Source organism: Diceros bicornis, chromosome 35, assembly GCF_020826845.1.
Source record: "Diceros bicornis minor isolate mBicDic1 chromosome 35, mDicBic1.mat.cur, whole genome shotgun sequence".
NCBI classification, from domain to species: Eukaryota; Metazoa; Chordata; class Mammalia; order Perissodactyla; family Rhinocerotidae; genus Diceros; species Diceros bicornis.
Genome location: NC_080774.1, coordinates 20,593,852 through 20,609,008, shown reverse-complemented (window position 1 = coordinate 20,609,008; position 15,157 = coordinate 20,593,852). Strand labels below are relative to the sequence as shown.

General features: G+C 45.1%; 2 protein-coding genes across 3 annotated transcripts in view; one reads left to right on the top strand and one right to left on the bottom strand.

The window, feature by feature from the left end:
- Positions 1-7,354, bottom strand: part of SRRD (SRR1 domain containing) — a 12,097-nt gene extending 4,743 nt beyond the window's left edge. Inside the window, exons 1-4 of the mRNA XM_058531096.1 lie at positions 7,342-7,354; positions 6,309-6,689; positions 6,017-6,245; positions 440-480 (exon numbers count right to left, since the gene is read on the bottom strand). Coding sequence (XP_058387079.1) covers positions 440-480; positions 6,017-6,245; positions 6,309-6,689; positions 7,342-7,354 — 664 coding nt within the window. The remainder of the gene's footprint in view (positions 1-439; positions 481-6,016; positions 6,246-6,308; positions 6,690-7,341) is intronic.
- HPS4 (HPS4 biogenesis of lysosomal organelles complex 3 subunit 2) overlaps positions 6,277-15,157 on the top strand; it is a 26,193-nt gene continuing 17,312 nt past the window's right edge. Inside the window, exons 1-5 of one of the 2 annotated variants that reach the window (XM_058531673.1) lie at positions 6,277-6,300; positions 7,776-8,298; positions 10,003-10,093; positions 11,620-11,763; positions 14,992-15,099. In XM_058531673.1, the coding sequence (XP_058387656.1) occupies positions 8,258-8,298; positions 10,003-10,093; positions 11,620-11,763; positions 14,992-15,099 (384 nt within the window). In that variant the 5' untranslated portion in view covers positions 6,277-6,300; positions 7,776-8,257. The other variant, XM_058531672.1, reaches the window with a different exon arrangement.

The window sequence follows — 15,157 nt, the reverse complement described above, 5'->3', positions numbered from 1 at the left end:
AATATTTATGTTGCTACACACATCGTTTAGGAAGAGTATAACTGCATGGGGGGAAAAAGTCTCCATTGTAACGTCAAGGAAAAGAGCAGGATAAATTTAATTTAAACAATAAGGATAATGACACCTAACACTTATTGCTTCTTGTGTGGCAGGCAAGCACTATTCTAACCATTTAACTAAAAGGTCTCATTTAACACACAAAATTATAACACAGGATATGCACAGTATCATCTCCATTTCACAGATAAAGCAACTGAGGGTCAGAGTTGGTTAAGGGCCAAAAGACCACAGCTGTGAGGGGAAGTCAGAACTAGCACCCAGCATGTACACTGCTCTGTGAAGCAAAACGTCATCTAATGAGGCTGGATTCCTTTCTTTGCCCACATTCAGGCCCTCCTCCCACCCCTACTGCCCCCAGCCTTGGCCAGGCGGTACCCACCTAGTGATAAACTCCAGAAATCAGAGATAAGCAGGTCCTCCCTGTTGAGAAAAAATGGCATGGTCATCTCTCATCCTTTTCAGGGCTACCCTAACAGTGAGACCCTCCTCCAGACCATGAGCTGGATGCGGGGAGGAGGATGGAGTGCCCTCAGACACAGAGCCCATCCTTGAGTGACAGGAGGAGGAGACACAGTGAACCGGTCCATAGCAGTACGGCTGGGGCTCAGAGAGGGCAGGAGAGAGGGCTTCCTGGGGGAGGTCTCTGATTCCTGCGGACAGGTCTGGGGCTGTTCTGTATCCTTGGTCCACAACAGAGCCTGGCACAGAGGCACAGCTCCATAACTACTCGTTAAATGCACAGATTGAGCCTCTCTGAGCTTCAATTTCTTCACCTCTAAAATGGGGATAAGAATTTTACCTATCATGGAGTTGCGGGAGGGATTAAATGGGTTAACACTTGGCACAGTGCCTCGCATATAGCAGGTACTCAATAAACAGCCTTTGTTACTATAAATAATTCCAAGGCGAAAGTAAAAGAAGAGACAAAACGAAGTGTCTGGGCTTTCTTAAATCATGTCAGCTGGTTTCCACAAACCCAAAAGTGAATTAAAAAGAACTGAATGAATTCTCCAGTCAAGGGACAGAATGGCTGAATGGATAAAAAACCAAGATCCATCTAAAAGAGACTCGCTTGAGATGTAAGGACACAGACTGAAACTGAAGGGATGGAAAAAGATGTTTCATGCAAATGGAAACCAAAAGAAAGCTGGGATAGCTATTATCAGACAAAATAGACTTTAAATCAAAGACATACCAAAATTTATGGGCTGCAGCAACAGCAGTTCTAAAGGGGAGTTCATAACGATGAATGCCTACCTCAAGAAACAAGAAAAGGCTCAAATAAAGAACCTAACTTTACACTTAAGAAACTAGAAAAAGAAGAACAAGCCTGAAGTTAGTAGAAGGAAGGAAATACAGTCATCTGTCACTGAACGATGGGGATACATTCTGAGAAATGTGTTGTTAGGTGATTACACTGTTGTGCAAACATCATAGAGTGACTTACACAAACCTAGATGGTACAGCCTACTACACGCCTGGGCTGTATGGTACTTATCTTATGGGAACACTGTTGTCTATTCAGTCCATTGTTGACCAACACGTCATTATGCGGTGTGTGACTGTAACAAAGGTTAGAGAAGAAATAAACGAAATAGAGACTAAAAAGACACTGGAAAAAAATCAATGAAAGTAAGAGCTGGTTCTTTGAAAAGATAAACAAAATTGACAAACCTTTAGCTAGACTCACCAAGAAAAAAAAGAGAGGACTCAAATAAAATTAGAAATGCAAGGGGAGATATTACAACTAATACCACAGAAATACAAAGGATCATAAGAGACTACAATGAACAATTATATGCCAACAAATTGGATAATCTAGAAGAAATGAATAAATTCCTAGAAACATACAACCTACCAAAACTGAATCATGAAGAAACAGAAAATCTGAATAGACTGATTACTAGTAAGGAGATTGAATCAGTAAACAAAACCTCCTAACAAACAAAAGTCTAGGACCAGACAGCTTCACTGGTGAATTCTACCAAACATTCAAAGAAGAATTAATACCAATCCTTCTCAAACTCCTCAAAAAAACAGGAGAGGAGGGAACTCTTCCAAATTCATTTTATGAGGCCAGCATTACCCTGACACCAAAAACTGATAAGGACACCACAAGAAAAGAAAATTACAGGCCAATATCCGTGATGAACATAGATACAAAGATCCTCAACAAAATACAAGCAAACCAAATTCAACAATACATTAAAAGGATCATACAGCACAATTAAGTGGGATTTATTCTAGGGATGCGAGGATGGTTCAGCATCTGCACATCAATCCATGTGATACACATTAACAAAATGAAGGATAAAAATCATACAGTCGTCTATACAGATACAGAAAAAGCATCTGACAAAATTCAACATCCATTTATGATAAAAACTTAACAAAGTGGGTACAGAGGGACAGAACCTCAACATAATAAAGGCCATATATGACAAACCGCAGCTAACGTCGTACTCAGTGGTGAAAGCTGAAAGCTTTCCTCTAAGATCAGGAACAAGACAGGGGTGCCCACTCTCACCACTCCTATTCAACACAGTACCAGAAGGTTTAGCAGGACCAGTTAGGCAAGAAAAGGAAATAAAAGGCATCTACATTGGAAAGGAAGAAGTAAAACTGTCACTATTTGTGGATGACATGATTTTATCTATAGAAAACCCTAAAGAGTCCAAGAAAAAAACCTGCTGGAACTAATAAACAAATTCAGTAATGTTGCAGGATACAAAATCTGTACACAAAAATCTGTTGTGTTTCTATATACTAATAATGAACTATCACAAAGAGAAATTAAGAAAACAATCCCATTTACAATTGCATTAAAAGAACAAAATACCCAGGAATAAATTTAACCAAGGAGATGAAAGACCTGTATACTAAAAACTATAAGACATTAAGGAAAGAAATTGAAGAAAACACAAATAAATGGAAAGATATTCCATACTCATGGACTGGAAGAATTAATATTGTGAAAATGTCCATACTACCCAAAGCAATCTACAGATTAAATGCAATCTCTATCAAAATTCCAATGGCATTTTTCACAGACAGAGAACAATCCTAAAATTTGTGTGGAACCACAAAAGACCCTGAATAGCCAAAGCAATCTGGAGACAGAAGAACAAAGCTGGAGGCATAATGCTCCCTGATTTCAAACTCTATGACAAAGCACAGTAACTAATATAGTATGGTCTTGGCATGAAAACAGACCCATAGATCAATGGAACAGAATAGAGAGCCCAGAAATAAACCCACGCGTATGTGGTCAATTCATTTTCGACAAAGGAGCCAAGAATATACAATGGGGAAAGGACAGTCTCTTCAATAAATGGTGTTGGGAAAACTGGACAACCATACGCAAAAGAATGAAACTGGACAACTATTTTACACCATCAACAAAAATCAACTCAAAACAGATTAAAGACTTGAATGTAAGACCTGAAACCATAAAACTCCTAGAAGAAAACATAGGGGAAAAGCTCCTTGATATCGGTCTTGGTGGTGATTTTTTGAATCTGACACCAAAAGTAAAAGCAACAAAAGCAAAGATAAACAAGTGGGACTACATCAAACTAAAAAGGTTCTGCACAGCAAAGGAAACCATCAACAAAATGAAAAGGCAACCTACAGAATGGGAGAATATATTTGCAAATCATGTATTTGATAAGGGATTAATATCAAAAATATATAAAGAACTCATACAACTCAATAGCAAAAACCAAACAAGCTGATTAAACAATGGGTAGAAGATCTGAACAGACATTTTTCCAAAGATGACATACAGACGGCCAACAGGTACATGAAAAGATGGTGAACATCATTAATCATCAGGGAAATGCGAATCAAAACCACAATGAGACATCACCTCACGCCTGTTAGAATGGCTACTATCAAAAAGACAAGAAATAACAAGTATTGGCAAGGATGTGGAGAAAAGGGAACCCTTGTGCACTGTTGGTGGGAATGTAAATTGGTGCAACCACTATGGAAACAGTAGGGAGGTTCCTCAAAAAATTAAAAATAGACCTACCATATGATCTACCAATTCTACTTCTAGGTATTTACCCAAAGAAAACAAAAACACTACCTTGAAAATATATCTGCACCCCCTTGTTCATTGCAGGATTATTTACAATAGCCAAGATATGGGAACAACCTAAGCATCCATTGATGGATGAATGGATAAAGAAATTGTGGTATATATACAATGGAATACTACTCAGCCATAAAAAAGAATGAAACTTTGCCATTTGTGACAACATGGATGAACTTGAAGGCATTATGCTAAGTGAAATAAGTCAGACAGAGAAATACAAATACTGTATGATCTCACTTATATGGGGAATCTAAAAAACAAACAAAAAAACCAGAGTTTATAGATACAGAGAACAGACTGGTGGTTGCCAGAGGTGGGGGGAATAGGGGGTGGGTGAAATGGGTGAAGAAAGTCAAGAGGTACAAACTTTCAGTTACAAAATATATAAGTCATGGGGATGTAACGTGCAGCACGGTGACTGCAGTTAATAATAATGTATTGCATATCTGAAAGTTGCTAAGAGAGTAGATCTTAAAAGTTGTCATCAGAAGGAAAAGAAATTTTGTCAAAAAAAAGATGGATTTAAACCAACAAGCCATAAGCCAGCGTTCGGGGGCTCAGAGAGGAGACAGAATTGGAACAGTCTGCCCAGAGGCTGCCCTCAACGTTCCTCACAGAGGGCAGAGGAGAGCTCTAAGGGTCAGGGGGAGCTTTGTAAACTGGCGAGTGCCTGCTCAGAACGGCAGGTGAAGTGCTGGGCTCCTCTGTACAGAGCGACCGCGACTGCACCACACTTGGGGGTACAGGTAGAAGCAGGGAGCTCCTGGGGGACACTGAAGCGACCGAGGAGGAGTAACAATGTCAAGGCATACGGAAAGCGCCTTAAGGGCTCTCCAAACCCCTAGGCACACTCATTCTGGTTGGCATCTCTTCCGAAAGCCTAGAAAAGTCGCTGCTGCCTTTTCTCAGGCTCAGGCAGCCGATGAGCCAACTGCTTTCTTCCAGTGCTGACCTCGGAGTCACCGCCGCCTCCCGACCCCAATTCTGGGGGAGGGCAGCACATAAAATGAGTCTCATTTCTCAGGCCCTTCAGCTGTTGATCTGAAGAAGCGCTGAGACCAGCTGTCATTTATTGAGCTCCCGGAGGACTGCAAACAAATCACTGCAAACGCAAGTGGGGAACACTTGCCGAGTGCTTCCTTGTGTTAGGCACTAAGGACTGTGTAAGGCACGCTTAGCAAGGCGTGGAGGGACGGGCGATGGGGGGAGCCGCATAACGGGGGCTCCGGAGCACGGTTTCGGAGCCGCCAAGTCTGCGCGCGTCCCGTATCTCCGTAAGACTCGGCGCCCTGCCAGGGTCCCCGCGCAGCCGAGATGCTCACGCGGGGACGGTGTGGGACGCTTACGCCAGGGCCAGGCACGCAGCAGCTCCTCGGTCAACTGGTGACACTCGTGCAGACGACCACCACGTGCTCGTGTTGCTTCCCTGGTGTCGGCAATGCCAATGCCAACCGACACCGGCATGATACTAACACCAAACACTGGTACTGCGCTGACCACGCACCAGGCCCTGTTCGAAATGCTCCACACTGACCAATTCACCGACTCCTCAAAACAAGCCTACGTAAGTACTATTTCCATGTCCACCTCACAGAGGAGCAAACTGAGGCACAGAGCTACGTAACCCGCGCGGGGTCACGCAGCTGTAATTGCAGTCAGTGGAAGGACAGCCTTTATCGAGCGCCGACTACGCTCCCGTCTGCAAGGAGCGCGTTAGCTGCGTTACGAAAGGGGAGCTCACAAGACCCCCTTTCAAGGGTCTGCAGTTAACGCCCACTCTACAGATGGCGAGACTGAGGCTCAGAGAGGGTTCCCACAGGCGTGAGGGTGCCAACTCAGGGCCCACCTGGCACTCACCCGGCCTCCCGGATGCGACGAAGCACGACCCCACGGTCCGCCTCGGGCTCCGCTTCCGGGCCCCGGGCCGCCGCCTCCCTCCGCCGCGGGCAGCGCGCCGCAGAGCGCTTCCTCCGCGGAGCCGCGACCCGCCAGGCATCCAGCGCCGCCGCCGCCGCCATGGCCTCTGACGTCATCGGCGCGCGGCGCGCCCGGCCTGCGTCATCGCCGCGCGCCGGCTGCCCTGGAACTTCAGGGGGCGGTAGGCGCGGGCGGCGCGTGACCCTGCGGCCTGTCCGTTACGCGTAGGTACGGGGCAGGGGTCGCCGGCGCCCCCGCTCTGGGTCCCGAGTCCGAGCCCCGGGCCGCCTGGCTACTCCGGCAGGCGGGCGGCGCGGGGACACCGAGGGCGGCACCGGCCGAGAGCGCCTCTCCGCGGCCTCTGCGCGCCCTGCCAGGCCGCGGTCGGGCCGCGCGCCTTTGCCCGCCAGTCCCCAGCCCGCTGGGGCTGGGCACTTCCCAGTGCTCGTGGACGGTGGCCGGTCGCCCCCGGGCCCCTCGCAGTCATTAGCGCCCCCTTTCCTGCCCCGCTGAGTCGCTGAGGCCGCTTCCTCCACCGCCGCCGCCCCCAGGCCACTGTCGGCCACTTCTTGACCCCCTAGGTCCTTACTGCCGCTTCCCAGGTTGCCGGAGCCTTCTCTGGTCGCATCCCAACACCTGCCCTACCCGAGGCCATCCCCGGCCTCTTCTGGACCTTTCGGAGATAAGAGAGTGAACCTTGGCAGTTAGGGCCCAGGGGTAGGGGGTTTCAGGCTGCTGTCATTGGTTCTGAAAGCTTAGATGGCCCCCCACAGGCGTCCAAATATGCTTCAAAGAATACCATGAGTATCACCCTGCGGAGGCCCACCCCAAGATATCTGGAACTGAGAAAAGAGATTTTACAGGCCATCAGGGATTCAGTGGGGTCCTCTCTTGGGACTTCTCTTTACCAAAGGAGCTTTGAAAAATTCTGTTGTGTTCCCAGGAGGCTGACATGGTGAGCAAGCATTTGAAACCATGTCTCTGGGGACATTAAGCTTGGAGAAAGTGACAGTGGGAATACAGTTTTGAAGGGACCGAAGGGCTGTGGTGTGGAAGGATTAGACCTTGTTTTGTTTTCCTGGAGAGTGTCGTCCAGACTGATGTGTGCAGTTTCTGGAGGCCAATTTTAGCGAGGTGGAAGGATAAATTGAACACACTGAACTGCCTGTCTCTGGAGGGAGTAAGCCAGAGACAGTGCAGGTAATTTCTGAAGAAGAGTACAGGAGATGAGGATTAGAATAGATGAAGCCAGGGTCCCTTCTCACCCTGAAATTCCATGATACCCTGAGTTTTCTTTCCTCTTGTGGAAATTTGAAAGCCACGTGTTAAATTCTCTTTTTGTCTTTTGGAAACGCCCTGTGGAATTCTACGTGTTCAGATTACTTTTGGACAAGGTGACAGTTCCTTAATTTGAGTTCCATTATTACTGGAGCAACCGCCTTATTTGTTTAGCTGCCCTTGACACCCAGAGCATTTTCACACCAGTTATTTATTTTTATCTTCTATGAGACATAACTGCTCAAGAGACTAAGGGACTTAATCTGAAGTCCTGCAACCCTCTCTTCTGTCTCTTGAAACACAATATTCAAGTTTCTAGAAAGCTCTTTGGAAGTATACCATTTGCTTAACCCTGCTGGGTCACATGCTCTCTCGTGGGTTTCTGAAATAATCTATCCCTTGTGTTTATTTTATGACTAAGGCTCTGATGTTTGAACGGGAAGCTTCAACACTTTTAAAAGAAACTTCAGAATGGCTTTGAACCAGACGAGCTAGAAATCACTTCAGGACACCGCTTTCAGCATGCATCTCCCCTGGTGGGCTTTCCTGGCGAGGAGCTCTTTGAAGAGATCGTTCTGCAGAGAACCGGAGAGCTGATGCTCATGGAACCAGATGAGTGGATTCGACTTTTCTGGTAGGATTCTCTTGCTTTATTATATTCTCTCCCGGAGTTCTAAGAGGTGTGGAGGTATTCATGGAACGGACGGGCCTGCAAGGAAGGGAAGTAGCACTTTCACGCTGAATGAAGACTAAGCAAGTAACGGTTGTGACTGAAAACACTTAAACCGCCCACGTCCAGAGTCACTGGATTGGGGAGGCAGAGGAACGGTCACCGCTGGAGAGAAAGAAGTGATACTGGAAAAGAAAACCCAAATGAAGAGAATGAGGAGAACTGGGAAGTAAATGGCCGCCTCCAGCTCAGCAGAGACGAAGCCCGCCTCCTGGTGAGTAGCAGGGCCTGCCGTGGTTCAGGGCCTGCCAGGCTGCTCGGCAGGTTTGGGGTCAACTGAAAATCCCCAGCCAGAATGTCTTGATGTTATGAAGGAAAATAAAAACGCCATTTTCCTCAGAGCAGCCGAATCGAGTGTGTGAGCCATTTCTCTGACATGTTAGAACCTCGCAAGCCTCTTGTGGTGTTCGAATGAGTCCAGGATTGCTGGTAGATTGTAGAAAAGGGAGCCACGTGGCCAGCTTTGACGATAATGTGGGCATGGTAGTCTTCACTTTTGAGAGAGAAGAAATGGTTACAGTGCAGAATGACGCCACGAGAAGAGGTTTGGCTAGACTGGCTCTTGAAGGGGATTATACAACGTCTGCGTGACATTCAGTTCCCTTCTCAGCTCCAGACGAGTTAAGCCTCTTTCATAACTTGGTCCAGCAGACGTTAACCAAGGAGATGACAGTGAAAGGCATGGTTCAAATGGAATGAGCAGAATTTAGTGACTGATTATATGTGTGGAAGTCAAAAAGATGGAGCAGTTCAAAATGACACCCAGGTTTTCTTTCATGTGCCTGGAAGAGTAGGGGTGAGAGAAAGATAGAAAAGATAGAACGAGGCCCGGTCATCGGGTTTCTGAGTTGGGTTTGAAACATTTTTGAGGCTTTTTGATCTGGACTTGCCCTGCAGCTAGTTGCTCATCTGGACCTAGAACTCAGGGAAAGCAGATTGTGCTAGAAACAGAGTTAATGCTTGTCACCAGGAAGATGAGGTGGGAGCCAGAGTGGATGGTCGGGGGAGGGCGTAGATCCAGGGAAGAAGAGCGCAGGTGACAGAGTGGTCCTCTTAAGCTCCCCGTATGCTCTCGCCGGATACGTGTGCTTTCAGAGATTTAGAGGCAAAACCCAGGTCCAGCATTTGGGGAGTTGGCTTTGTGTTTTAAAGAGGTAATTATAGTCATCCTGCCTAGTTGACTCTAAGAGTCTTTAGGGAGGAACCAGACAGTTACGGAAATTGAGAAGAGCGATACCTCTGCAGGGGACAGTTAGAGGTTTGAGTTATACTTAAAGGACTGGTGAGGGTTTGAGGGGCAGAGAGGGGTTCGGTGCTCCTCTGTGAACTCTTGCAGGCCGTCATTTTTCTCCTTATAGCCTCTCTAGCCTTAGCTTGAAACTGCATGTTTCCTGGGCTCCCTTTTATGGCCACAGCCCCAGGGCTGGTGGGCGCAGCACACAGCGTAGGTCCTCTGTAAACATTTGTTAAGTGAACGCACGAATTCCTGGTAGAAGGGGTGTTTCTGGAGATCTTAGTGCCCAGCGGCTGTGAGGAGTGCCTCGAAGACATCCATCACTTATTTTGTTATCAGAGCTTTAAAGGACAGTTTACCAAACCATGTGGTTCTGCAGTTAAGGTTCAGTGTCTCCAATAAGAGGCGTCCCCGTGGGCTCCGTCTTTCCTTAGCTGCCCTTCTGTCTTTTCGGGCAGATGGTGTGACGGCTGGATAGAGGCATATTTTTAGTTTGACTCAACTGCGCTTATGAAATGGCTTTTATCTGTTTGTAGCTGCTGGGTTCTCTCTCCTCCGGGGCCACCAGAAGCCTTTCAAATACTGAGTAATGAGCCCTCTCGGGCTGGGAAATAGGAAGCGGGGTTTTAAAGTGCCCTATCACTGGATGGAAGGAAGCATGGCTCCTTTCTGTTCTCTTGCCAGGTGGAATTATTTTTTCCTTTATGATGGTTCAAAGGTAAAGGAAGAAGGAGACCCGACGAGAGCTGGCATTTGTTATTTTTACCCTTCTCAGGTAAGCCACACAGCGCGTTGCTGCTCAGTGGGGATTCCGCGGCCTCCAACTGGTGACTTTTCAAAAGTCTAGGGTTTACCTTGGGAACATTTTCTTTGCATAATCCAGGCATTTGACATTTCTACTCTCTTATTCTTCGCTGTACTATTTCTTGTTGTTCTGGTCTCAAAATCCCCCGTCGGCTCAGTACTTCCATCTTCTCGAGCTCTTTGTTACTATCGTTATTTTCTGTCTGCCTCTCCTTGCTCCCAATTTTTGATCAGCTCATTTAAAAAAAAAACTTTTATTCAAACATATACAAAAGTAGAGAGGAGGGTATCGTGAACCCTCATATGCCCATCACTAGCTTCAACAATTATTAGCACTGCCAATTTTATGTCACCGATCCTAACCCTCCCCTTCTCTTTTTTCTGGAGTATCTTGAAGCAAATACTAGACATTGTGTCATCTCACCAGTATCAAGTAACATCTCTAACTGAAAAGGACATTTTTTTTAACATGTCAACACCTAACAAAAGTTACAGTAATTAGTAACAGTAATTCCTTAGTATCACCTGATACTGTCTATATTCAGATTTTGCCTTTATTATCTTAGATGTCACTTAGTCTGTCCTTCCTTCCTTCCCTCTTTTTCTCTCTCTCTTTTTCCTAATCAGGATCCAAACAAGGGCCACGTATTCCATTTGGTTATTTTGTTTTAAGTCCCTTTATTAGATAACACTCCTTACCCACCCACCCACCCACCCTTTCTTCCCCTATGCCATTGAATTACTGAAGAAACCAGGTCATTTGTGCAGTAAAATGCTAGAACCTCCCACACTCTGGATTTGGCTGATTACTTCCTCATAGTGGTGTCATTTAGTGTCTCCTATCCACTGTGCAGTATTTCCTTTAAACTAGTGGTAAGATCTAGAGCCTTGATTCGGTTCAAGTTCACTTCTTTTAGGCGGGTCTTCTGCACAGGCCCTGTGCACGTTTTCTGTTGCATCACGTAGTATCTGGCTGCCCCAAGCTTAGTTAATGCCAAGATCGATTAGGAGGGCTGTATACTTGCTCATGTGATTACCCTCTGACTTGGACAGCTGGGATTAATCCAGGCTGCTCTGGCTGCTCTGCTGGGATTTGAAAAGAGATGAAAAGCTCATGCTTCCACCCACGCACGTACCTATAGTCCTAGGAACAACAATATAGTTCTGTGCAGTCATCTTCTGCATTCACTGGAGTGTTCTGTGATGGTTCAGTTATCCCGAGCAGGGGTCGGCAAACTTTGTAGCGGGCCAAAGAATGAATATTTTAGGCTTTTCCAGCCACATAAGGTCTCCGTCACATATTCTTCTTCTTTGTTGTTGTTTTGACAACCTTTAAAAAAATATAGAAACCACACTTAGCTCATGGGCCGTGTAAAAACAGGTGGCCAGCTAGATCCGGCCTCCAGGCTACAGTTACCACCCTCTGCTCTCGGGAATGGGAATGATGTGGAGTTCAACAGTTTCAGCTTCCTGTCTGCAATGTGCTCCTCTCCGTAGACCCTGCTTGACCGACAGGAGTTGCTTTGCGGACAGATTGCTGGAGTTGTCCACTGTGTTTCTGACATTTCCGGCTCTCCTCCCACTCTCATTCGTCTGCGGAAACTTAAGTTCGCCATAAAGGTTGACGGAGATTACCTCTGGGTAAGTTGAACAGGCAGAGCTGGTCCCGACAGGGTTGCCTCTACCCTGAGTCGTTTGTCTTGGTGATAAGTATCGTGATGATAAGGTTTAGAAAGTAGTGAATGCTTTCTATGGCTCTTAGGCCAAGAATTTCCTCCCCTCCCGCCCTGTGTTGTGTCCGGTGTCGTCCACCATTCCTGGGTCACTCTCTGCAGGTGCCCGTCATGACTGAGTGCTCTCCAAAACATTTCTAACATATCCTGCATTACACATGGCTGGTTTCTCCTCTTCTTTGAAAGGCTTAGGCCAACCTGTGGAAATTCCGTCTATTCTGTGATGCAAATTGAATTTTTAATCTGCCTCTTTTCTTCATACTCTCTGTAGTTCCCTGTACACTGGAGAGTGTACTCTCCACACTTACTGGGTAGATGACCTAGAAACTCTAAGACACTGACACATATATGTTAGGTTTCAAAGAACCGTTTTTAAAAAAAGAATAAAAACCGTTTCTTTACAGCTAGTAGTACCATATACCTTTAAGTCCTATTTTCCCATACCTACACTTATTTTAAACTATTCCTGAGGTGAAGGGATGCTTAAGTGTAAGGAAGTATATTCAACTGTAGGTATTATTTCCAACATTTTATTATGAAAATTTTCTAACATACCAAACAGTTCAAAGAATTTTCCAGTGACTACTCATTCCTCCTAGATTCTACAGTGAACTTTCCATCATAGTTGCTTTATCACATACCTACCTATTCATCCCTTTGTCCTTCTGTCAATACAGTTTTTATTTTAATGCTTTTCGAAATTGCCCACATTAGTATACCTCTTTCCTCCTCCCCCAAATACTTCATCATGCGTAACATTAACTAGAGTTCAATATTTGTTTGTGGTTCTTTTTTTCTTCAGAGGTAAAATTTACGTATGATGAAATACACAGATCTCGAGTGTACCATTTGATGCTTTTGGACAAATGATGCGCCTGTGCGCCACAAATCCCTGTCAAGAGACTGGATGTTAGCGTCCCTCCAGAAGGTCCCTGATGTCCTGCCCCAGTTAATTCTAAACCCCCATCCCAGGCAACCATTGTTTGGAATTTTTTCTGCGATAGATTAGTTCTGCCTGTTCGGGAACGTCATATGAGTGAAATAATGTGTGTAGTATTCCTCTTTACAGGCTTCTGTCATGCCACTTAACGTTTGTGAGATTCATCCATGTTGTTGCATGTATTGAGAGTTCGTTCCTTTTTGTTGAACAGTATTTGTATGAATATATCACAGTCTGTTTATTAATTCTCTTTTTTATGGTACATGAACTGTGTCCAGTTTGGGGCAATTAAGAATAAGGCTCTAGGAACATTCCAATGCAAGTCTTTTTGTGGACACGAATTTTCATTTCTCGTGGGTAAATATCTAGGTGTGAAATTGCTGGGTCAGAGGGTAAGTGTAGGTTGATTTTGTAAGAAACTGCCAGACTTTTTCCTAAAGTGGTTGCAGCATTTTACATTCCCACCAACAATGTCTGAGAAATGCAGTTACTCCACGTCCTTGTCAGCACTGATGTTGTCAGTCTGTTTAATTTTAGCCATCCTGCTGGATGGGTAGTGGTATCTCATTGTGGTTTTAATTTGCATTTCCCTAGTGAGTAATGACAGTAAGCCTTTGTCACGTGCTTAATGGACATTTGTATATCTTCTTTCAAGAAGTGTCTGTCCACAGCTTTTGCCCATTTTTCAAATTGGGTTTTCTTTTTTTTATTGAGTTCTTTATATATCCTGGATATCAGTTCTTTGTCAGATATATATATTACAAGTATTTTCTCCTAGTTTGGGATGTGCCTATTAATTTTCTTGATGTCTTTTGATGAGCAGAAGTTTTAAATTTTAATGGAGTCTAATTTATCAGTTTTATCTTTTGTGGTTATTGCTTTCTGTATTCTATCTAAAACCATTGCCTACCTTGTTGGAGAAGATATTCTCCAGTTTTTTTGGTAAGATTTATAGTTTTAGCCTTTAAATTTAGGTCTGTAATCCATCTTGGATTAACATCTGTGTATGGCGTGAAGTAGAGGTTAAGGGTCCTTTTTTTCCATATGGGTATCCAGTAGTTCCAGCACCATTGTTGAGGAAACTCTCTTTTCCCTATTGGATTCCTTTGGCTCCTTTGTTGAAGATCAGATGACATTTAAGTGTGGGTCATTTCTGGGCTCTCCATTCTTTTCTATTGATCTTTTGGAAGATCCTATATGAGGACTACTACTGTGTTGATTTCTGTAGCTTTATAATAAGTCTTGAAATCAGATAGTGTAAGTCCTCCCACCTTATTATTTTCCTAGATAGCTTTGTATATTTTAGGTTCTTTATATTTCCATTGTAGAATCAGTTTGTCGGTTTCTAAAGAAAAGCTAGTGGGATTATAATTAGAATTGCATTCAATCTATAGATCAATAGGGGAAGAAGTGAGCACATGCTGTGTGCCAGACTGTTCTAACTCTTGGATTAATTACATCAGTGAACAGAACAAAGAGCCTTACCTTTGGAGCTGACATTGAGAGGGAATTTTTTTTGTTTATTTTTTTTCTGTCTGGGTTTGTTTGTTTGTTTGTTTCTGATGATTCCCTTAGGAAGGAGTCCTAGAGGTAGAATTACTGAGTCCGAGAATATTAACTTTTTTCAGGCTCTTTAAACATATGGCCAGATTACTTTCTGACTGAGCAAGTAGTTATGTTCTGTGGAACTAAGCACTGCACTCAGCATTTTCGACTCTAGAACGTGTGATGATCCAGTCAGTTCCTGTTCTCGAAGCACTTCATCCAGCTGGGGAGACGAGATGGCCATTCATGAAACAGTTGGAGTCCAGTGTTTGCAGTGAAACCCAAATTAAACATCCAGTGTCCACATAACAGTCCTAACGATACAGGGGCCAGAGAAGAGGTCAGCATTGGCTGGAGTGATCAGAGCAGGCTTCATGAGGACTCTGCGGTGGGCACTGAAGTGGGGGGAGAGCCCTGGGCAAATGAACAGGAGGGAGGAGGGCATGTCAGGGTGGGCAGCGTGAGTAGGTACAAAAGGTACTTGTTCTCTGTGGAGGCCAGCTTGGCTGGAGTGGAGGGTGTGGGCCGGGCAGCAGAAGATCAGTTTTGATGGGCCCATGGAATTCTAGCCACAGAGAGCCCTGGATGCCAGGATCCACACTGGACTCAGAGAAAAGGCAAGTGCCTGTCTTCCTGGTGCCCCTCTTCCAGGTGCTGGGCTGTGCCGTGGAGCTCCCTGACGTCAACTGCACGCAGTTTCTGGATCAGCTCATTGGATTCTTTCATTTTTACAACGGTCCTGTTTCTCTGGCTTACCAGGTATGAGGATAGTGTTGAGGAGTCACGTGGGACCTCTTGAGCAAAACCGATGTTGCCA